The sequence below is a fragment of the Castanea sativa genome, chromosome 1 (assembly GCF_040712315.1).
Source record: "Castanea sativa cultivar Marrone di Chiusa Pesio chromosome 1, ASM4071231v1".
Taxonomy (NCBI): domain Eukaryota; kingdom Viridiplantae; phylum Streptophyta; class Magnoliopsida; order Fagales; family Fagaceae; genus Castanea; species Castanea sativa.
In genome coordinates, this window is record NC_134013.1 from 49,288,923 (window position 1) to 49,312,248 (window position 23,326).

The 23,326-nt window shown below is 38.6% G+C and overlaps 1 protein-coding gene across 1 annotated transcript; it reads left to right on the plus strand.

Moving 5' to 3' along the window:
* Positions 1 to 1,895: 1,895 nt before the first annotated feature.
* LOC142613804 (cyclin-B1-2-like) lies at positions 1,896 to 7,416 on the plus strand. The gene is made up of 4 exons (XM_075786314.1): positions 1,896 to 2,136; positions 2,645 to 2,745; positions 5,996 to 6,093; positions 7,146 to 7,416. Exons 1-4 carry the CDS (start codon positions 2,011 to 2,013, stop codon positions 7,244 to 7,246), a joined length of 426 nt encoding a protein of 141 aa, XP_075642429.1. The 5' UTR covers positions 1,896 to 2,010; the 3' UTR covers positions 7,247 to 7,416.
* The last annotated feature ends 15,910 nt before the right edge of the window (positions 7,417 to 23,326 follow it).

Below are 23,326 nucleotides of genomic sequence, written 5' to 3' on the forward strand. Positions count from 1 at the left end.
TCTCTCTCTAAATTTTTCATTTCAAAACCTTTTATTTTTTACTCATTCTAAAAACCTATGAATCCTTTTTTTTTTTTCTTTTTTAAAATTTGCCCCCAAAACATAAACTCTTCTCTTTGGTTACTCTTTTTTTTTTTTTTTGGGTTTTTCCCGAAAACCCACAACATAAAAACCCGGAATAAAACTAACTTCTCCCTTTCTTAGTAGTTAGGTCATTCATGAAAAAAAAAAAAAAAGTATGAATGTATGAAATTATATATATGTGGTAATTATTTAGATAATTTAATAGATGTGAATATAGCACTATGAATTTTTCTTAGGCTTATTAAGTGATTAAATCATGGCTTTTAGACCCGGGCCGGACCTTACGGTCCGACTAGGTTAAAAGTGAACCTCTCCTAAATGCTATTTTTTTTTTAACTCTAAGAACTTGTCTGTGCACAAAAAGAAGGAAATAGTTTGAACGTGGTTGACCACACGGTTCTAAGAACCGTGATCGATTCTTATGGTTTGAACAATACCCCTACTACCCTTTGAATTTGTACACCAAAAGCAAAAACCTCAACAACAAAAGGAGAACGAACGTACCTATATAGCTACAACAAAAACAAGACAAAAAAGTCATGATGAGAAAAATGAGAGTGAAAAGTGGAGAAGAATTGAAGAAGCACTGGTATTGGGTTGAAGACGCAGACAGAAAGAATAACAAAAAGGAAGACAAAACATAAAATGATAAAGGTGAAGATAAAGATGAAAAGAAATTCAAAAGTGATAAGGGTAGAAGTCGAGGAGTTAGAAACTAGAAGTCGTGTGCATGAGATAGAGGCAAAGAAAGAAGTGGGGTGTAGGTGGGGATATTTAATGAAGTGTCATGTTTCACTCTTCCATTGGTTGATAGATCGACTTTTAATTAATTTTTTCATTCTAATGTGTGTTTTCCTTATTGTGCCACATTGTTTGCATGCATTAGCAATTTAGCATTCCACTCAAATGCTTGTTGAATTTAATAGCTGTTTTTGATGATGTGCCTTTTGATGAGAAAGAGGAGAAGGAGGTTGTTGAAGTTGATGCTCATGAAACGGGTGCAAAATGTTCAGTAGTGGCACTAGCAAAAAGACACCAAGACAAGTGGGTCCTATGGATTTATTCATCACTTCTCCCTAAAACACCACAAATGGGAAATAATGGAAAGGGAATCCAAACAATCGTTATTGATGCTTACAAGAAAGAGTTAAGAGAGAAAAAAAAAAATGTGTTGATATAGCAAGGTGGATGTATGAAGCAGCAATTTCATTTAACAAAGTTTCAATTCAATCCATTGGATGATAAGAAATTGGTATGAAGCCCCCAAATTATTATGAAGTGAGAGTTCCTTTATTGAAAAAGGAAGTGACCCACATCGATGGTATGCAAAAGAGCCATAAATAAAACTGGAGACCCAATTAAAAAAAACACCTATTATCACAATCACAAACTATATGATCTTTAGCATCAATTTCGAAAGTCAATTAAATATACATTTGAACATTGTATCCCATAACAAAAGGCTAAGATCAAAGTTTGTGAAGGTTAGCAGAATAATAGTATTCACATCAAGAAGGCTATAAAATATAGCATTTAAAAGAATGAGTAAAATAGCATTATTCCAAGGAAATTCCTCTGATTTACCTTTCTTAGCTACACCGACTCCATTGATATAAAGTTCAAAATTCTAATCACAATCAGCCTAGGCTGGCCCATAACAATCATAAACCGTTGGAAATTAACTGGGCTTCAAGCCTTAACTCTTTCAAATTCAAAAGTCAACCGCTCTTCGGACCCCGTATGGGCCCAACCAGCCCATTAACACAGAACTTAACACATAAAAACGACGACGTTTTCACTTTCCCACAGTATAACTTTTCGCACAAGTCTCTCTCCCTCTACTTCTTTATTTTCTTGCTCACAAAGTCTGTGTCAAAAAAAACTCACTCTCTCTCACACAAAGAAGGAAATCGAAGAACAACAAAAATGGAGGCAACGAAGACCATAGCTCACGAAATCGGAGGGATCCAAAACGACGCGCTCCGATTCGGACTTCATGGCGTCAAGAGCGACATCGTTGGATCTCATCCTCTCGAATCCGCTTATCAATCTGTAAATTAATCACTCTCTCTATTTATTTTTCTCAATTCTTATGATTTTGTTTATTGATTTTTTTTTATTACTTATTCTGTGTTTGGTTGCTGAGAAAAGTTAGAAGTAAAGGAAAACTAGCTAGGTTAGTCTTAGTTTCGGCGTTTGTGTATTTTTGCTCTGTTAGGTCACAGTTTGTGAAAATATTTACGAGGAAAATTTAAACTGTAGTTTTGGATAAAGAAATATATGTGATATTGTAGTTGGAGAGCCTTGAGAATGATTCCTCATTCTTGTGAGATTTAGCTAGGTTAATTTCAGTTTCGGTTTATATATTTATCTGTTCTCCTAGGGTTCCGTTTGTTTCGAGTGAAAATTTGATTGCAGAGGAAAATTTGAATGATGTTGCACAGTATTGGTCAATGTTGATAGAGCGATTGAGAATGATTTCTGGAGCTATTTTCCCTAGAAGAAGAGGTATTAAAATACTGGTTTGTTTATTTATTTTTGGTTCAAATGTACCTGTTAGGCAATGAAGACACAAGAGGAGATGAATAGGAAGATCTTGGCAAACACATATGGAAGTGCATTTCCACTGAAGATGGATCTTGACAAGCAAATTCTGTCTCGGTATGAGTTTTTCCCACTCCTTATTGATGAACAGTTGTGTTTTTTCTTTTTTCCTTGGAAGTTAGAAAGTGTTGAAGAGCATGCATATGGTAATGTACACGATTTTGGGGTTATTCATTCTATTAGTGATTATGATTTGTATCTTTGTTTGAGCATAGTTGGGATTATGTCCCAAACCCTCAAATTAATTTGCATAAGAAGAAAATTTTCAAATGCCTCCTTGATTGTAGGACTATACAATGGGTGAAGATTTCATCGGCTAGGGTTCCTGATTGGAAATATGCAGTCCATAATGTTAACCTAAGAAGCATGGACATGGCAGATTGCCCTGCCTATCCGTGAGCTGTATGGTGAACTTTTATTTTTATTTTATAATCTTGACATGGTTGGGCACGATCACCACACAACAACAACAACAACAACAACCCTTAGTCCCAACTTTTTGGGGTCGGCTATGAATCCTCGACAAATTAATTAGGGTCAACACAACAGTGAAAAAAATTGAAAAGTAAATCTGTGAGGTTGCACAATCTGATCTAAATGCTTGATTGATCTCTACCTTTCTCGAATTTGTACGCCAAAACTCTCATCTCGCTTGATCTGGTCGATTTGCACCATAGAGGCTTTGTTCTTGGCTCACTGGTGCTTGTCTCAACTAGGTACAGTAGTTCTATCTTGTTGCCATCACCAATCTCTCGAAGTCGAGTGAGTAGGTTTCTTTTTTGGTTTCAATTATGCTTTCTACTCTGTTCTTCATAGTGACTTAGCCCTTTTTCTCCCACTAAGTCACATTTTTTTTGAACAGTGTACTAAAACAATAGAATTCAAAATGTTTAATTTTGTTAGTTTAATAATTTAATAGATTGAGAGTTTAGTCATAATTTTTTAATTATTATTAGCATGGAATTGTAGCAGCCTGATAGTTGCAACATTGGTTTTTAGTATCAATGTGCTTTGTTATCTATTATTAATTTGAAATATGTTTTTAAAGTTAAATTGGCTTTTGTTGATTGGCTCTTTGTTGATTTTTTTTTTGGTTGAAAGTCAGCTAAAGTATACTTCCACTTGAAAAAAAAATGAGGTTTCGAAAAGTTGTACAGAAAGAAAACAAGCTCTCCTTTGAGTTTAGATATGTTTTTAAAGTTTTCAAAAAAATTTAAAAGAATTTTAAATATTTATATCATTCTTATTAATTTTAAAAGATTAAATAAACAAATATACCTAATAATACATGTCGTGTTCTAATTTTTGTCAAGAATTGCCATGCTGTTGTATCTTATGTCATTTCCGTGTCCATGCTTCCTAGGTTGTTGTGTTCTGTGCTTTTTAGGTGTTTATGGGTTTAAAGAGTGATACTTCAAAGAATCCTCCATGTGTAGTTTGGTGCATATTTTTGTGTATTCCAGCTTCTACTTTTTCTCAATGAAACTATTTTTTTTCAAAACAACCACCAAAACTTTGATTTGGAATCTTGGATGTGGATCCTCAATAGATTATTCAACTTGAATCAACTTACTCATCTTCTTTGATATCCTTTGTACATGATCAAACTATCTCAAGCGACTCAAAAAAATTGCCACTTCTAAAGAAGGATTTTTTGAACAATCTAGTCAAACCACGTGTGTAGGTATATGGCTGTTTAACGGTCTTGTTGATGTGACTTAATGTTATATGCTTTTGGATGTTAGGAGTTGAGACATGGAAAATTCCATAATATTAGTTGGTTATTGTCTGGTAGCAGTTGTATCTTATGTTTTTTGTGTTTTAAAAACGAGGGTATCCAAATCTCTTTGAATATCTAACTATTCCCTCGGGTGCATGCAGTTACCCAATCTCACACACTCCGGGTTATTATAGGGAGAAATTCCTTGGGAGTGGCCCCAAGATGTTTGCAAGAGTTTTTGAACCCAAGATATCACGGATATCATGAGGACTTAGAAACCACTAAACCAACCCCTTGGGGTTTTGTATCATATGTTGATGATTGGGACCTGGGGTAAACATCTATTATGTATCCAGAATCTTTTCCTCTTGCTAGTGTCTATTTTTAAAATACACTGAATAGAAGGATTTTGTCCAAAACTTTCACTTCTGTTAGAAACAAGTGGAAGAATAGTAGGATACTGCATTTAACTATATTAATCAGACTGCAGGCATAGAACTAGAAAAGGTTGTATGTTCTTTTCTTGCACCAAACAGAAAACCACCAGAACCTGTAACATTATTTGCATCAAAGGCATGCGCTTTCTTTTAAGGAAAAATAATCCCCCCCCCCCCCCCCCCCCCCAAAAAAAAAAAAAGGAATTACTTAATGCAATCAAATTTTCAAGGAAAATTAGTCTTTAAAAAAAAACTGCAAAATCCTATAAGTTTAGCTAGGTTATGTATTTAAACAGGGGCTTGATCATACTCTTCTTAAGATTAACATGGTAAGCATGTGTGTGAGGGTAATTTAATTAACATTGTGCATGCTTGTCTAGATTTGTGCACACTTGTCAAGATTTACATGCTATTAGAGCAAGTGGTCTTGAGTTTGAACCCTTTTTCCACTCTTCCTATTAAAAAATAAATAAAAACCATGTGTTGAGTCCCACTTAAAAAGGCCGGTTGGGGCTCACTTGAGGGAGAGTATTAGAATAATAGTTAAATGATTAAATTTATTATTTCTTAACAGTTTAAGCTTTTATGATAAACGGTAATTTATCTTAAATTTAGAGCAAAAGACCCTCTGCCACTAACTTTGGTGTCTGTTGCTAACTCTGGAATTTTTCTTCACCAATGTCTACATATAGAAACCAAAACCTTTGATGCCAGCAACCACAACCATATCCAAAAAAATGATCCCATTTGGCTTCTTCATTTGGATTGTAGACCATATAATTCTGACATTGGTTATAGATCTATTTGTTGCATAATGCTACTTTTATTTCTGTGATAATAGCTGAATTTGCATTTGCCATTCAGATTACAATGATACCTTAACCTCACTCCTTAAATTACCTCCTAGCTAAGGCCCATGGGCATAGTGAATGCATGTAAATATTTATCATTGTATGTGCAGCAAGTGTGCAACCTAACACATTTTTCTGCTTTTCTTCTTTGGGTACTTCAATTCATATCAAGTTTTATGCCCTTTAAAATTAAGTTGCTATAATCATTTCTATCAGATTTACATACATGTGATATTGGGAATATCTATGCCATTCAATGCCTCGTTCCTTTTGCGATAATTTCTTTGAAATAATTGTAGATTCCAGAGGCCTCCAGGAGCAATCTCATCTTCAATGCTGGGTCTTGAGGCTCTTACAGGAAGCTTGGATGAATTTGGTTTTGAGGATTATCTGAATGGTGAGGAAATTCTGTTCATAAACCAACCAATTGATATTGGGAATTCTAACCATTGCTATTCTATTTTGAAATTTTGGTTTGATCTGCTTCAATTTCAATAACTGATAACATCCTCTAGTGATTCTTCATTGTAAAGCTTTTATATTTATCTGCATCTTCTCAGTAAGTTAAAGTTTGCAGAAATGTCTAACATCATACTCAAGGTTTAAGCCATTACTTCCCTAAAAAAAATAATAATAATAAATAAAGTTTAAGGTTTAAGAGATTTTTTTACTCATTTTCCCTGCATTTTTATTAATGAAAAAAAGGGGGCTCGCAAGTGTGGTCACTGCCCTCATTTCCTCTGCATTCAATTTTACTTAAAGATTGATTGCTTGATGCTTAGAGTTGTTTCTCTGGTTTATTCTTGCCATTTTTCTTGAACAACTTGGCTAAATAGAAGTACAAGGGAGTTGAGTTATTGATTCTTTTGTGACTTGAGCTTACTGTATCTATAATAACTAAAGAAATGAGTGAGAAATCTCTTTTTTGAAACCATGAATTAAGGTATTTCCTTGTAAAAAATGATAACTCTCGGCAAATTTCTGACCATGCTTTATGCCAACCCAATTCCAAGTTTCCAGATTTTTCAATTTGAGGAACAGTCTGTTTTTGCATTCTAGTTTTGTGATTTGGTTTGACGAGTTTGTGTTTGCAAAAACTCTACATAGGGAGCAGCTTCCCCCCACCTTTTTCTCCCTTCAATAAATTTCTTCATTTATTTATTAAAAAAATAAAAATAGTGTTTGTGCATGGGTCTTTGGAAATTGTAGTTTGTGTTAGCAAGTATAATTGCCTAGTTTCTTAATGGATTATTATCCCGTTCTTCATGAGCATGGAAAGGTTACATTCTTTTCAAAAAAATTTCCTCTTAAATCACTTGGCTCTTCGCAATAAGTTCTAGATGAATATTAGAGTCATGTTGGCAGATGAACAATATGGTAATGACTAGTTTTTTATTAACGCTCTGGCATGTCCTGGGTTTTAAAATTGTTCGTTGGTGCTGTTTGCAGATCCCAAGGACTCTGAGACTCTCCGGCCTCTCAATATGCATCATGGGATGGAAGTTCGTCTTGGTCTTTCCAAGGGACCAGTCTGTCCAAGTTTCATATGATTATGCATTTAATTTTTGGAAGAAAATGAATCAATCAAGTGGTACTCGGTGATGTTTAATCATGGATCTGTACTATTAAGGATATAAATACTTTTCTTATTAGAATCTGAACGTATCCTACAATGTAAGATTATCTGGTCTTATTGTTCTACTTGGTTTTTCTTTTGCTAGTTACTCTCAACAAATCAACATTACCGGTTGTTCTTTTGGTTCTTGATTCAAAAAAAAAAAAAAAAGTTTTTACTCAGACTGACTGTTAAAGTTGATACTAGTACGGCCTTTAAAAAAGAAAAAATTAAAGGTATATTTGGTTTGTGTGAGTAGATCCTGCTAAGGAATGGGCAATGGCTATTCTATTACTTGCGAAGGTAGGGGATTTGAATCTTGGTTGTACTCGTAAGGAAGACTAAACAATGTCATCATTGAACTACAAGACTTTGGGTATTATTTCTTTTTTCTTTAAAATGGTTGTAATTATTATTTGTTATTGACTTTAATAATTTTAAAGATTATGTTTATCCAAAAACAGAAACTCTTTTTATGCATATAATAATTATAAATATTATAATCCTAGTAAGAGGAAAAGACGAGTTATCATGGTTGGGGTTGCTCCAGCTCTCACTAAAAGAGTTGGTTAAATTTTAAGAAATATTACTCTTACATAAAAACTCTTTTTGGATTAAATTTTTAAAAATTTATGCATAATATAACTAAAAAAAATGTTATATCACCTAATAAATTTTTATTGGATTTAAATTTTAAAAATCTTATGTTTTTTATGTTTTTAATATACATGCTAAATTTTGTACAAAATCAAATGTTTTTTTACTATTCGGTTCAAAAATTCATTTTTTATGCATAATATTAAAGTACAAACATTTAATAGTTACCAACATGGTAGATGCATAGATGTCTATTTACCAAGTCTTCAGCTAATAAGACTTAGGTTTTAGGTTTGAATCTTTCTCACCTCCTGTAAGTGCACAATTGTACTCAGACCCAAAAATAAGTGTTGGGCTCAGGCCCAACAAGCCTTATACAATAAAATTTATAGAGTATGGATTTGAAATCTAGGTTCGGGATGTTGGAAGTTTTACTAACAGACTAGAGTGCCACAATCTATGCAAATGGTAAACGAATATGACAAAGGGACCTCCTCGGACGTAAGCCGAGGACGATCTGTATATATATATATATATATATATTCTCTTTCTATGCCAAAGTTTACAATTCTTAGTTCCTGTTTTCTCTCAGCAGAAAGTGCAGATCCCCCTTCTCTTTCCTCTCTCGTTTCCTTATATACTTCTTCTTCACTGGTTCATCCACGTGCCATACAAATCTTCCCATTGGATACTTGTCCCATCCACTACCTTCTTGAAGTCTTCAAATAATAGCAGGGAGGCTGAATCCTACTGTTCAGAGGTCATTTCCCCCATTAATGCGACCAGAGAGGTAGATGCAGGGCCTTTAATGTGGTGGTAGCAGCTTTTTCCTTAGATATTTCTCATATGTCTCTGCTTCTAAAGGGTGCTCGGATCACCCTCTTACCCACCAATTCTTCCAGAGTTTTGCCTCTAACTCACTTAGCAAGTCCCAGGGTCATTGCTGGACCTGTCCGAGGAGACACTCCTCCTTGGACAACTCCTCGGACTATTCCTCGGACTACTACAGTGCGGATTGACTTGTGGGCCTAGAGGTCCCGATCAAAACAAACTGGTACCAACCGACCAGGCCCAAAGCCCAAACGTTTATTCAATAGCTTTTACCCCCCACAATAGCCCCTCAAAACTTTATTTTTCCCACCCATCCGAGGAGAGAAATAGAGTTTTAAACCGACCAACATACCTTCTACACGCTTTGCAAGCTGCCATGTGTGTATGGGTCCTTTCGCTCCCTAAAAACGCCTCTAACACTTCGAACCCCGGAACGCGCGCATTTATGATCGCAAGTTACATCCTATTCCCCACATTCAACAGTGGGATGCGCATCCAACGGCCCAGATTAGCTCTAAAAATTTGAGCGGGACAATTTTAATTTCGAGGCCACCTCCCGCACGTCAAAAACGCCTGGAAATCCGCGCCTTCATTCATTTCTTCAGAAATCAATCATGTCTAAGTGTCAATCATTACCTTTTCTCTCCAGAAGCTCGTGAAGAATCGCATAACCAACTCTCGTAAGTTTTTACTTTCTTTACTCATTCCTTCTCGGCTTCTGTCCTCGGCCACCATCTAAACCTCCTTTCTTCTTAAAACTCTCATTTTCACTTCTCCCAAATGGGTAGATTTAAGTGTTTGGTAGATACTGACGCCAGTATGGAGGGGTTTAGGGCCAAATACCAGATTCCCAATGACGTAGGTCTAAGATATTGCCCTATAGAAGCCGTAGGTAACGCTAGAAGAGAGGGAGAAGTCCTCATTCCCATGATCGCCTTCATAGAAAGTGGGATGACTCTCCCTATGAAAAATGTGACTAGTGAATACCTTCGTAATTATAGGTTATGCCCAGACCAATGCACACCAAACATGTTTAGAGTCTTAGGTTGTGTCGATACTCTGAATGAGCAAATGGGTCTGAACCTCACATGGCACAACGTTGTCTATATGTACGAGTGCCATAAATTTAAAAATGTAGGATATTATATTAAATCCCGGTCTAGCATAGTTAGGCTGATTTCCTGCCTTCCTAAATCCAACAAAGGCATGAAGGACGACTACCTCATCGCCTTAGAAAACTGGTATGACGGTCCTCACTGCCCAGTCGAATAGGGAGAGCCAGGTGTGATTCCTTAGGAGTTAGATTTCTTAACCCATGATTCAATCTCATTGCCTTTATTGCCTTTAATTTTTATTGCACATTATTACTTCTTGTCTTGATGCTTATCACTATTCTGACCATGCTCATCTTCTCGGATGCTTTTTCTTACAGATAAACAACACGTACACCCACGCCTCAGCCTTTGCAACGTTGCTGACTTGAACCGTGTCCTCCGCTCCGAAGTATTCGTTAGTGAGGACCTACAAGTGAGAGCTGCCCACCTGATACTGGGATACGACCCCATATCTGTGGACTTCCAAGAAATTGACAACGCGATCATTGCGGGAGATAAGCGACGCAGAAGGATAGACGTGGCAAGACCCAGCTTCCTTTCCAACCGTGAACTCCCCGACGACCCCTCCATCATTCTGTACACATGCCCTATCGTCGCGATTCCTCTCTCGGCACACTCCCAGACAACTGCCGTTCGAGAAGAGCAAGCGTCCTCTCTAAAATCGTTGGACGAGGAGATAGACCAATTTCAACTTAAGGACGTTGAAAGGCCTCGAGGAGATCCACTTGTCATTCTCTCGGACGAGGAACACACGCCCGCCGAGACTTCGGGGATACAAGGTCTGGTGATTGCCCAGCCTGACTCTAGCTCCGAAGAAGAAGAAGACATGGACGCTTTACGCAGCTGATGCACAAGAGGGGCGCGAGAGTCTCCAAAAAGGGAACGGGTGGGTCGCAGGTCCCTCTGTCTTTGCCACCACCCCCTCCTCCTTCCGACCCTAAGCCTCTTGTTCCAGAGCCCAAGAAGAAGAGGAAAAGTGAGGCCGAGGAGGCAGATGCAGAGAGGCAGAAGAAGCTGAAGCAACAACAACAAAAACAACAACAACAACAACAACAACAAAAGCCTAGCAAAGGCAAGAGACGTGCCTCTTCAGTAGAAAGTGGGGAGAACAAGGACCTTGCCGAGGTACGCCGTGCACCGGCTTCCTAGTCTCCCGAGCTTAAACTGGACGGGGTACCAATCTCTTGCCAGTCTAGTATCCGAGCGTTCCAGCAAGGCCATGCTCTCCATCTGGCCGACGCCTTGGAACGTCCCCTTCTTCTGCCCAAGGACATGGACGCCCTAGACAAAATGAACCAGCCGCATCTGTTCCTTTCACTAAAAAGGGACTTGGCCCTGGTGAGTATTTGAGTCTTATCCTCACCTTATTTTTCATTACACCTTATCGTAAGAAACGTTCTTATGTACTTGATACTTGCGTTTCTAATAGTGCATTCATTTTCATATTTCACCACAGGCCATCCAGGAAGTCTTCGCTGCCAAGAAGTGGGTGGAAGATTCTTGGAAGAAGGCTGGACTTGAACTGGAGCTTAGGCAGGAGACCGAGAAATCCTTAGGCCAAGCTCTTGCACATAATGAGAAGCTAACCACACAGCTGGCGGAGCTAAAGAGGGAAAAGGACGGTGCTGAGGCCAGCTTGAAGACGATGAGGATCTAGGTGGAGGGGCAACGTAAGCTTCTCCGTCAAAAGGATGAAGACTTGTCCAAAACTCAACAGGAAAACTCCGACCTAAAGAAAGAACTTGCCAGGATGAAGGACGAGGCTCGTACTTTCAAGGACTCTATGGAGGCCGCGAAGAAAATTGCTTACGAGGAAGGGGTGGTGGCGACAGAAAACCAGCTAACTGAGGAGTTCGCCGGGCTGTGCCGAGAGTACTGCCAATAGGTGTGGGAGGAAGCCTTAAATGTGGCAGGGATTCCCTCAACTTTCGAGCTGAGGAAGCCTGAAAACATTTGGCTCCCCCTAGACATCCAGGTGATAGAAGAACTTCCTCCTGTCGCCCTTGCCCCTGAGACAGCATCTTCCATGCTCCCTCCTATGATCCTAGAGCCCACTCCTACTCCTACAGAACCTACGAGTTCCAATAAAGAGAAGGAACAGGGTGAAGGTGCCGAGAAGACTACGAGCCAAAGCGCCGAGCCTAATGTCCCTCCACCAGTGGCAACAGACAAGGGAAAACAAGCACAGTCCTCATTTGAAATAGAGCTGAAACGTACAGAGGCTGCCAGCACGTCCGAGCAGAACCCCCCTTCAAAGGCTTAGGGTCTAGGCTAGATAGGACTTCTCTTTTTGTTATGTAACAAATTCTTAAATTTTTTGCTTTGAATGTACATTAACAGTAATTAATGAGAAACTGTCTGGCTTAATTTCATTTGACTTGCAATTTTTAGTATAAAAATACCCATCAACACAAAAATGAATGAATGGAACAGCTAACTCCACTTGTAATATGTCAATTTGTTATGACTTTAAAGAGAAGTACACATACTTAGCTTATACTTTGAAAATCATGCCTCAAGAGCATAACATATGTTACACAGCAATATACAATAAAAAACTTAACTTAGAATTTAATTTGGGGCATAAAGCAATCCAAATGTTTCATCAACACCTCAATACTAATGTGATATGGTTTTTGCCAATGTTCTCAAAGTAGAGGGTTCAAGGACCCAGCATAATCAAACTTCCTTTCAACAACAAGTAGGATGTCAATTTTTTACAAGGCATGTGGTCCGAGAACCATACATGTCCAAGTTTTTAGTTAATACTTAGAAACAGTAACTTGAAATATTAATTCCCCAAAGTAGAAGGTCTGTGGACCCGACATAACTAAGGTTCTATTTAACAAATTATAAGATATCAATTTCTACAAGGTATGTGGTTCGAGGACCATCCATGACCAAGTTTCTGTTTGACACTTGATAAGATATCAATTTCCACAAGGTATGTGGTCCGAGGACCATGCATGACCAAGTTTTTGTTTGACACTTAGAAATAGTAACTTGAAATGCTAATTTTCCCAAAGTATAAGGTCTGTGCACCCGACATAACTAAGGTTCTATTTAACAAATGATAAGATATCAATTTCCACAAGGTATGTGGTCCGAGGACCATCCATGACCAAGTTTCTGTTTGACACTTAATAAGATATCAATTTTCACAAGGTATGTGGTCTGAAGACCATGCATGACCAAGTTTCTGTTTAACACTTAGAAATAGTAACTTGAAATGCTAATTTCCCCAAAGTAGAAGGTCTGTGGACCCGACATAACTAAGGTTCTGTTTAACAAATGATAAGATATTAATTTTCACAAGGTATGTGGTCCGAGGACCATCCATGACCAAGTTTCTGTTTGACACTTGATAAGATATCAATTTCCACAAGGTATGTGGTCCGAGGACCATGCATGACCAAGTTTTTGTTTGACACTTGGAAATAGTGAGAGATAAACCCAAGTACATATTGATAATTTGAACAATGAAAGATAAGAGTACTTTTTATTAATAATAATACATTTAATAGGTTGTTTACATTCCAAGGGCGTTGTACAATTTTTTCATCTAAATCAGCTAATCAATATGATTCTATGCCAGCTACAGAGATGATCCGATAGGGTCCTTCCCAATTTGGTGCTAGCTTTCCCCATGCTGGGTTTTTGGCAACACCCACAACTTTCCTCAACACCAGATCTCCAGGCGCTAGTGGCCTTAGCTTCACATGAGCATCATATCCTCGTTTAAGCTTCTGCTGATAGTAAGCCATTTGGACCATAGCGGCCTCTCGCCGCTCCTTAACTAGATCCAGGCTTTTTTCAAGGAGGCCATCATTATTTTCCGAGTTAAAAGAACTTGTCCTTAGCGTGGGGAAACCAGATTCTAAAGGTATCACCGCCTCGGCCCTATAGGTCATGGAGAAGGGTGTTTCTCCAGTGGATCTGTGTGGCGTAGTCCGATACATCCATAAAACATGTGGTAACTCCTCTACCCATCTACCCTTCGCATCATCGAGCCTCTTCTTAAGTCCACTGACTATGACTTTATTAATGGCCTCGGCCTGCCCATTTCCCTAAAGATAAGCTGGAGTGGAGTATCTGTTTGTGATGCCCATGTCACTACAATATTTCCTGAAAGCTTTACTATCAAATTGGACGCCATTATCAGAAATAAGTGTGTGAGGTACCCCAAATCTAGTGATAATATTCTTCTAGATAAACTTCTTGGAGTCGATATCCCTAATATTTGCTAAGGGCTCCGCTTTGACCCATTTGGTGAAGTAGTCGGTTCCCACGAGTAGCCACCTTTTGTTTCCCATAGCCCTCAGAAAAGGCCCAACTATATCCAGTCCACATTGAACGAATGGCCAAGGACTGGACAAAGGATTAAGGACCCCCCCAAGCTGATGAATGTTGGGAGTGAACCTTTGGCATGGTCACACTTTCTCGCGTAATCTTGAGCTTCCTTCTGCATATTGGGCCACCAATATCCCTGAGTCAAAGCTCTATGGGTTAAGGACCTTCCCCCAATATGGCTTCCGCAAATTCCCTCATGCAATTCTTCCAAAAGTGCCTCCATTGCCTCAGGATGTACACATAGCAAATATGGTCCGAAGAAGGAGCGTTTATACAATTTCTGATCCTCGGACAACCAGAAACGAGGCGCCTTTTGATGAATCTTATCTGCTTCAGACTTGTCCTCGGGAAGAATATCGCTTTTTAGAAAAGATATCACAGGGTCAATCCAACTAGGTCTAGGCCTTATCAGATGGATACGGACGGCACCTTCAATGGTCAGAGCTGGTTTTAGCAAGTCTTCAACAAGGATAATCCTAGGCAAACACTGAGCCGAAGATGTCGCCAAAGTGGCCAACGAGTCCGCATGTGTGTTTCCACTTCTAGAAACGTGAGAAAGTATAAAAGAATCAAACTCGGATTGTAAACACCTGACCTAGGTTAGGTACTCTTGCATTCTTGGATCCCTAGCCTCCATGGTCCCTGTCACTTAGCCAACCACTAACTGAGAATCCGAGAACATATGAACTTCCTTTCCCCCCATTCTACATACCATGTTCATACCAACCAAGACCGCTTCGTACTCGGCCTCGTTATTAGTTACCGAGAACGTTAATCTCAATGATTTTTTGAAGACGATTCCCTTAGGGGATACCAAAACAAGTCCAACACCAGAATCCCTCTGGTTGGCTGCCCCATCAATGGACACTTTCCAAATCGGAGGTCCTTTGTCCATGATCATGCCAACTGATTTTTCATCCATGTGTGATTCCTTTGCAGTTTCTTCCAACAATGGTTCAGTGAACTCTGCCACCAAATCCGTGAGAACTTGGCCCTTCACCGAGGTGCGTGGCATGTATTTGATATCAAAAGCTCCCAAAATAGTTCCCCACTTAGCTACCCTTCCCGAGTAGTCAGCACTGTGTAACACTGACTTGAGAGGCAGTTGGGTCAAAACCACAATGGTGTGGGACTGGAAATAGTGAGGAAGCTTCTGCGTGGCATGGACTACAGCCAGAAGTGGTTGCACCCCTCAAAGGCAGATAACGCACCTCAACTTCATTCAAGGATTTACTGACATAATGGACCGGTCTTTGCACCCCACCGTCGTCCCTTATAAGGACTAGGCTGACTGCATCGACGGCCACAGCTAGGTATGCAAACAGGATTTCATCAACCTCCGGCCGAGACATAATGGGTGGCTGGGAAAAATATTCCTTAAGTCGCTAGAAAGCTAAAGCATACTCTTCGGACCATTGGAATCATTTCCATTTATTTAACAGTTGGAAAAAATGCCTGCACCTGTCAGCTGACCGAGAGATAAATTTGCTGAGAGCAGCGATCATCCCGATCAACTTCTGAACTTCCTTTGGATTCCGAGGTGGTTGTAAGCTCTGAATGGCTCTGACCTGTGCCAGATTCACCTCTATTCCTCTATGAGTCACCATGTAGCCTAGGAACTTTCCGGAACCCACCCCAAAAGAACACTTTGAGGCATTAAGGCGCAGCTTGTACTTTCTAAGTGTTTGAAAGGTGTCGTCCAGATCTTTCACATGCGTGGGTACTGTCTTACTCTTCACTACCATATCATCCACATATACCTCAATGGTCTTTCCAAGTTGCGACTCAAACATTCTGGTCATCATCCTTTGGTAAGTAGCCCCGGCATTTTTCAATTCGAATGGCATCACTTTATAGTGATAGTTCCCTGTTGGAGTGATGAAAGCAGTCTTCTCCTGATCACCAAACGCCAATGGTATTTGATGATAACCCTGAAAAGTATCTAAAAAACTCATCCGAGGATGCCCAACCGTAGCATCCACAAGCTGATCGATGCGTGGCATCGAGAACGAGTCCTTTGGGCAGGCTTTGTTCAGGTCTGTGAAGTCCACACATACTCTCCACTTTTCGTTCTTCTTTTTCACCACAACTGTATGCGCCAACCACTCCGGGTAGAAAACTTCTTTAATAGTCCCAGCCCTTTTGAGCTTGAGCACTTCTTCTTTGACAGCCTTGGAATGCTCTTTAGAGGAACGCCAAGGTGGCTGCCTCCTAGGAACAACGGCAGGGTTGACGTTCAAATGATGGCAAATGAAGCTTGGGTCAACCCCCGGAGCCTCATAGGGATCCCAGGCAAAGACATCGATATTGTCCTTCAAAAACTTCACCAATTCCACCTTCTTTTGGTGTGGTAACCGTATACCAACTTGAAAGAACCTTTCGGGGTCATCGGCTATGAGAAACCTCTCTAGATCTTCACACATGGCCTCCTCCGCTGTCACCGCATTGGGCGCAGCTAGAGTTGTTAATTGCTATAAGTCCTTCCCAGCTGAGACCGAGGACTCTGATTTGCCTGGCCATTGATTGGCTACCAAGAATTTCTTCGATAAATCCCCCCGAGGGAAATTTTACTTTAACATGCAAAGTCGAAGAGACAGCACCCAAAGCGTGCAGCCAAGGCCTGACAAGGATGGCTGTGAATGGGGAATATGCGTCAACCACAATAAAATCTACCTCGACCATTTCCGAGCTAGACTATATAGACAATCGAATTTGTCCCTTTGGTATAACAGTCTTCCCTTCAAAACTTATTAATGGTGAGTCATAAGGAATGAGATCCTCCAGTTTTAACTTAAGCCCCTTGAATAAGTCGGGGTACATAATATCCGCACTGCTGCCTTGATCGATCATCACCCTTTTGACGTCGTAATTCCCTATCCTCAACGTGACCACCAGGGCGTCATCATGGGGTTGAATAGTCCCAACCTTGTCCTTATCAGAGAATCCTAAGATAAGCACATTCCCTCTGATCCTCTTTGGCTTCGAGCCTGACTCCTCGGCTTGGGAGTGTGACACTGCCATCAGCCTGGTAGGACATGAACCGATCCTGCCAGGTGCAGCGAAGATGACGTTAATCGTTCCCAAGGGCGGCCGAGATGAATTGTTCTTCTGATTATTTGAGTCTGACTGACTGCCTTGCCCGTTAGGTTGGTATAGGTGCTGCTTCAACTTCCCCTCGCTAACAAGCTGCTTTGGATGGTTCCAGAGGGTCCGAAAATTCTCGCTAGTATGACCCATATCCTGATGGTACTGGCAAAAAAGGTTCTGATTCCGCTTCGTAGGGTCCCCCGCCATCGTACTGGGCCATTTGAAGTAGGGTTCCTTACGGACATTTTCTAGCAGTTGGTGCACTGGTTCTCGAAATACAGTAATAACTACTTGAGGAGTGGCTAAACCAGATTGCCCAGTGTAATCTCTCCTCGGCTTATTGTTATGGTACCTGTCCGACCTGAAATCCCTTCTTTCCTGTGGGATAACCTTCGCCTTACCCTTACCCTGCTGTTAGTCCTCCTCAACCCTTTTGTACTCGTCAATACGGTCCATGAGGCAATGTACACTCCGTACGGGCTTTTTAGTCAAGGATTTCCTTAAATCATGATCAATGGGAAGACCCACTTTAAAAGTATTAATCGCCACCTCGTCAAAATCTCCATCTATCTCATTGAACATCTCCCAATACTTGTCGGAGTATGCTTTCAATGTCTCACCCTCCCTCATGGCCATAGATAATAGCGAGTCCAATGGTCGAGGCACTCTGCTGCATGTAATGAACCGAGACGCGAACGCCCGAGTAAGTTCCCTGAACAAACCGACAGACCCCGACTTCAGCCCATTGAACCATCTCATAGCAACAGGTCCTAGGCTAGAAGGAAAGACTTTGCACATCAAGGTCTCGTTATGAGAATGCACCGCCATCCTCTGATTAAAGTGGCTCACATGTCCACCGGGTCCGTCCGGCCATTATAAATGGTGAAGGTGGGCTGGGTGAACCACCTAGGGAGCCTTCCATTCTCAATCCTGCGTGAGAAGGGCGATTTGGAGAGTTGGTGTAACGCTCGACTCATAGCATCGTTCTCCAAGCCCCTAGAAGGAAGCTTCCTATGCTTACGACCTGGTAGGTCATCCTCTTCGCGAGAGGAGGTTTCGCTAGGGAGAGTCCTGGACCTTGAACTGTAACTGCTTCCCCGAGATTCCCTTGAAGAAGGATTGGATGGGGGTGAAGCCCGCCTTCGTCTAACACGGCACGACACAGCTTCTTCTTGAGGTGGTCAATCTCCCTCTGCATGGCCTTGGCATCATCCTCATGGGTGGCACTGCCTCCGCAGCGTGTATGATTTGCGCCAGGATATACGGTATGAACACTTCCCTTTCGATTCCTCTGGCGCTCAAGACGCTCAAAAAGATCTTCGGGCTGTGGTCCTTGAGATTCTGCATGATGCGAACCCAAGCCTACCATGATGTTCCACTTCCTTCAACACTAGATTCCCCACAAACGGCGTCAATTGTAAGTGCACAATTGTACCCAGACTCAAAAACAAGTGTTGGGCTCAGGCCCAACGAGCCTTATACAATAAAATTTGTAGAGTATGGATTTGAAATCTAGGTTCGGGATGTTGGAAGTTTTACTAACAGACTAGAGTGCCACAATCTATGCGAATGGTAAACGAATATGACAAAGGGACCTCCTCGGACGTAAGCCGAGGACGATCTGTATATATATATTCTCTTTCTATGCCAAAATTTACAATTCTTGGTTCTCGTTTTCTCTCAGCAGAAAGTGCAGATCCCCCTTCTCTTTCCTCTCTCGTTTCCTTATATACTTCTTCTTCACTGGTTCATTCACGTGCCATACAAATCTTCCCCTTGGATACTTGTCCCATCCACCACCTTCTTGAAGTCTTCAAATAATAGCAGGGAGGCTGAATCCTGTTGTTCAGAGATCATTTCCCCATTAATGTGGCCAGGGAGGTAGATGCAGGGTCTTTAATGTGGTGGTAGCAGCTTTTTCCTTAGATATTTCTCACATGTCTATGCTTCTAAAGGGTGCTCGGATCACCCTTTTACCCACCAGTTCTTCTAGAGTTCTGCCTCTAACCCACTTAGCAAGTCCTAGGGTCATTGCTGGACCTATCCGAGGAGACACTCCTCCTCGGACAACTCCTCGGACTATTCCTCGGACTACTACAGTGCAGATTGACTTGTAGGCCTAGAGGCCCTGATCAAAACAAACTGGTACCAACCGACCAGGCCCAAAGCCCAAACGTTTATTCAATAGCTTTTACCCCCCACACCTCCATTGGAGAGTTTGTTGGTAAAAAGTATAAGAAGAAGATGTGATGCATTAGTAAGTTTGTCAAAAATCGCTTTTAATAAATAAAAAATATTGAATTATATAACACTAGTTAACATTACCATATATATATATATATATATATATATATATATATATATATATATATATATAATTGGGATGTGAAATATTTTTATTATCATTGTTTTTGTAAATTAAAGCAAGCATGCATGCATAAAATGATATACACACACTTTTGTCAAAAAAGAAGAAGAAGATATAAACACACTTGTATTTGTTGCTATCTATATACTTGAGATGCGAAAATGTTTGCTTTTAAATTTTGATATGCCACCGCACACTCTTGGTGCGATGGTCACTCCACAGGTATAAGTGCTTGTGGGATGTGGGAGGTAAGGGTCGGAGTTCAAGTTTTTAAGAAAGAGTTTCACACACACACTTGAATTAAGTTAGAGTATAAATTTTATCTTGTTTAAAAACTAAAAAAAAATTGATATGCGTATTCATTTAGAAAAATAGGTCATGATGTTAACTTTAAAAGATCTATTTTAGGATAACTGAGTTTCATATCTTTCTCAAAAAAAAAAAAAAAAAAAAAACTGAGTTCCAAAATCAGTGTAAATATAACTGTGTAGCTCAATAAATATAGTTATTGAAATCATAACCTTTTCAACAATTTGTTAGAAAAAAAAAATTTAACATCAACAATTTGTTAAAACTATAAGTTATAAGTGGTGGATAATTATGCATTACCAATTCTGTTAAAGTGAAAAAAAAGTGATGTGATTAAAAACTTTAATCAAGTTTAAAAGAACAACTACCAGATCATAAAACAGATTCTCTCCTTCTATTACACACAACACAAATTGATTTTGCACCGTTGCTTCCAGTGGTACACAAAAAGTGCTCAAATTATCTTCTTCTTACCGTTTCTTTTTGTTCTTCCTTATCACATAATATATATATTTTTTCTGTGGTGCTTTTCTCTACTGTTATTCTCTGTTTGCTAGTCCAATCAAGCATCAAAATACCATATCATATCACTGATAAATAACGTCCCTTTCGTTGAAATAAATTCTCAAGATCAAGACAGCACCTGTCCTCTCAGCCTCCTAATCTTGATATGTGTCATTTCTTGGTTTGCTAAAGCCACGTGGATACTCGCCAATTTTCATCCCAATCTAATCCAAAGTGAAGTGTTTTTGTTAAATTACTTCTTTTCTTTTCTTTGAAAAATTAAACTAATTATTTTTTTCTCTATTATAGACGTTTGGACAATCATACATAATGACTTTACTTTCATAATGTTCATATTGACTACCATCGACAAAATAATAGTAATATTGACCCCTTTTTTTTAGCACCATTGCATCTAACTGTAGTTTCCATTCAATGTAATCAATTATTTGAAAGTACTAATTAATTAATTAATTAATTAATTATATTTTACTTTAATTTTTTTAGTTTTCTTTAGCATGGTTGAGATGTCTGAATGTACAAGTTTTTCATTTTAAATAATTTAACAAACAAATATGAACACAGCCTATATGCATAATAATGAGCATCTTAACTCAAGTGGTATTCCCAACTTTTCCCATAGAAGAGAGTTTGGTTGGATTATGAGGACTTGGCACTTTCTCACTAACCCAAAAAAAAAAAAAAAACTATTTTTTACATATTTTAAAGTACTAACTATACCATGAATTACTAATTGGTGTGCCTATGCATAGATATATCACACTAGTCATATTTTTAAAAAAAAAAAATTGTATTTGATTTTGTATCTATTTTTTGGATTAATTTGACCGTCTGTATGGAAAATGCAGTAAGAGCGTAGATATATCAAATTAGTCATATTTCAAAGATTTTGTATATGATATTGAATTTATCTTCTGGATTTGATAAGCTCAATGGAAAATGTAGTCAGGGCATTATTATGGTCAAAATATTTTTTTCCAACACGTTAAAGTGATACATCAATTTCACATAAATTCATTTTTTAAAAATATAATTTCTATAAGTGGGAATAAGAGATTTTAACATTAGTTTATGAGATTATTTTTTTCATAGATAAGAAGAGGTAATTGATGGAAAAATGGATATGCGCAGCGGAAAACAAACGGATCTACTTCATTCATAAAAGTTAACATGTACTATATAAGTTTCAGAATTAAAGAACAAGAGAGTGTACCTTGGAGCGGTGAATTTCAAAACCCGAAAATCAGAAGCACTTAGGAATACTTTCAATCTTCACTCCAATTCCACTAATGCCCAAGATGTGTGATCTCTCAATCAGTTCTAAATGGAGAAAGTCAAAAAGTATCTAACACTTTTTGCATTACTTCACAATAGTTCTTCCAAAATTCTCTACAGAAAATTCTGTGTGTATCTCCCTTTGTGTGTCTAACCGATTATCTAATTGGGTTGGTCTTTTAGGTCTTTCCAATTGGGCTTAAGTGTGTGGCTTGGAGTGGGACCAAAAGGGAACAATAAGCCACTAGCTCCAATGAGCCTTGGACTTTTCTGTCAACTCTTGACAAGTCTAAAGTTACTATTAACTATATTTAATACCACTATATAAATATAGTTACACTCTAGACCTTATTTATAAATTATATCCCAAGACTTTATTGTACATGCAACCCCTTCATAAAATATTCGTAGTAACACAAAATCATGGATGTAGACTACCATTTTGTAGATTACATCTTATCCTTGAGTACTCGGTTTAATCCTTTAAGTTATTCATCATATATTTATTTCATAAATATATACTCTAGTAACCATTTACTAAAGTAGTTAGGCCTAATATTCTGAATAACAAACCCATTAAACTTATCTCAAGGGAATATTTTGTATCTCCGTTAAGAGACTATGAATTTCATCTTGAGAATAAATGTTCCATCAACATTAAATGTGGTTGCCCAACATACTGAAGTTTTGATCGTACCTCTAGATCTCATTTCTGATATATCAAAGCAACCTACACCTCATGATCAAGTCCATTATTTTCTCAGGATTAAGAGTTCATGCAAATATAAGTCGTGAGTTTATTATCCATTTGACAGTCATTAGGAGAATAATAAATCTCACACCGGTCCAGTTCAATATGTTTTAACTCTTAAAACATATCAACTAGAAATCTCCATTTTCATGATTAATACAAATCATCTTAGTTGATATGTTATAGTCTTCGCAGATGAAATGCCCAATTTCATCACTGACTACGAATTAAAATTCTGAATTTATAAAAAATTTGTGATTTATATCTTCTGTGACTTTTCACATAAATCACATACTATGCATCTCATGGACTATATGATAATGTCTCAATATTCATGTTACCATTATTTTAGATAATAGCAAAACAATTTTATTAAGCACAATATTAAGTCATACATAATAACATATATAGCATCATACAATAAAATTTAAGGGCATACATCCTAACAGTAATACCATTAACTACAAAACTTTTGACTACATAATCTCATAAATGATATCTTTATAATGCACCAAGAGGCAAGACAATGCTATAGATGCCTTAGCTTTTTTTTTTTTTTTTTTGTGGAGAAAGAGATGCCTTAACTAAGAGAACTTGGTTGTTGTTTCCTTTATTAGTTTAGTTGAAGTCTATTCTCTAAGATATTTTAATATTGTTGTTTCTGATTTTGTAGTAGTTGAATAAAACCACATTGATTTGATCCTAGGGAATATATGAGAACTCAAAGGATATGAGTGTTATTGATGCATCAAATCCAAAGGTAAATTTAATAAAAGCAACAATCATAAAGCGGACTCTACAAGTTAA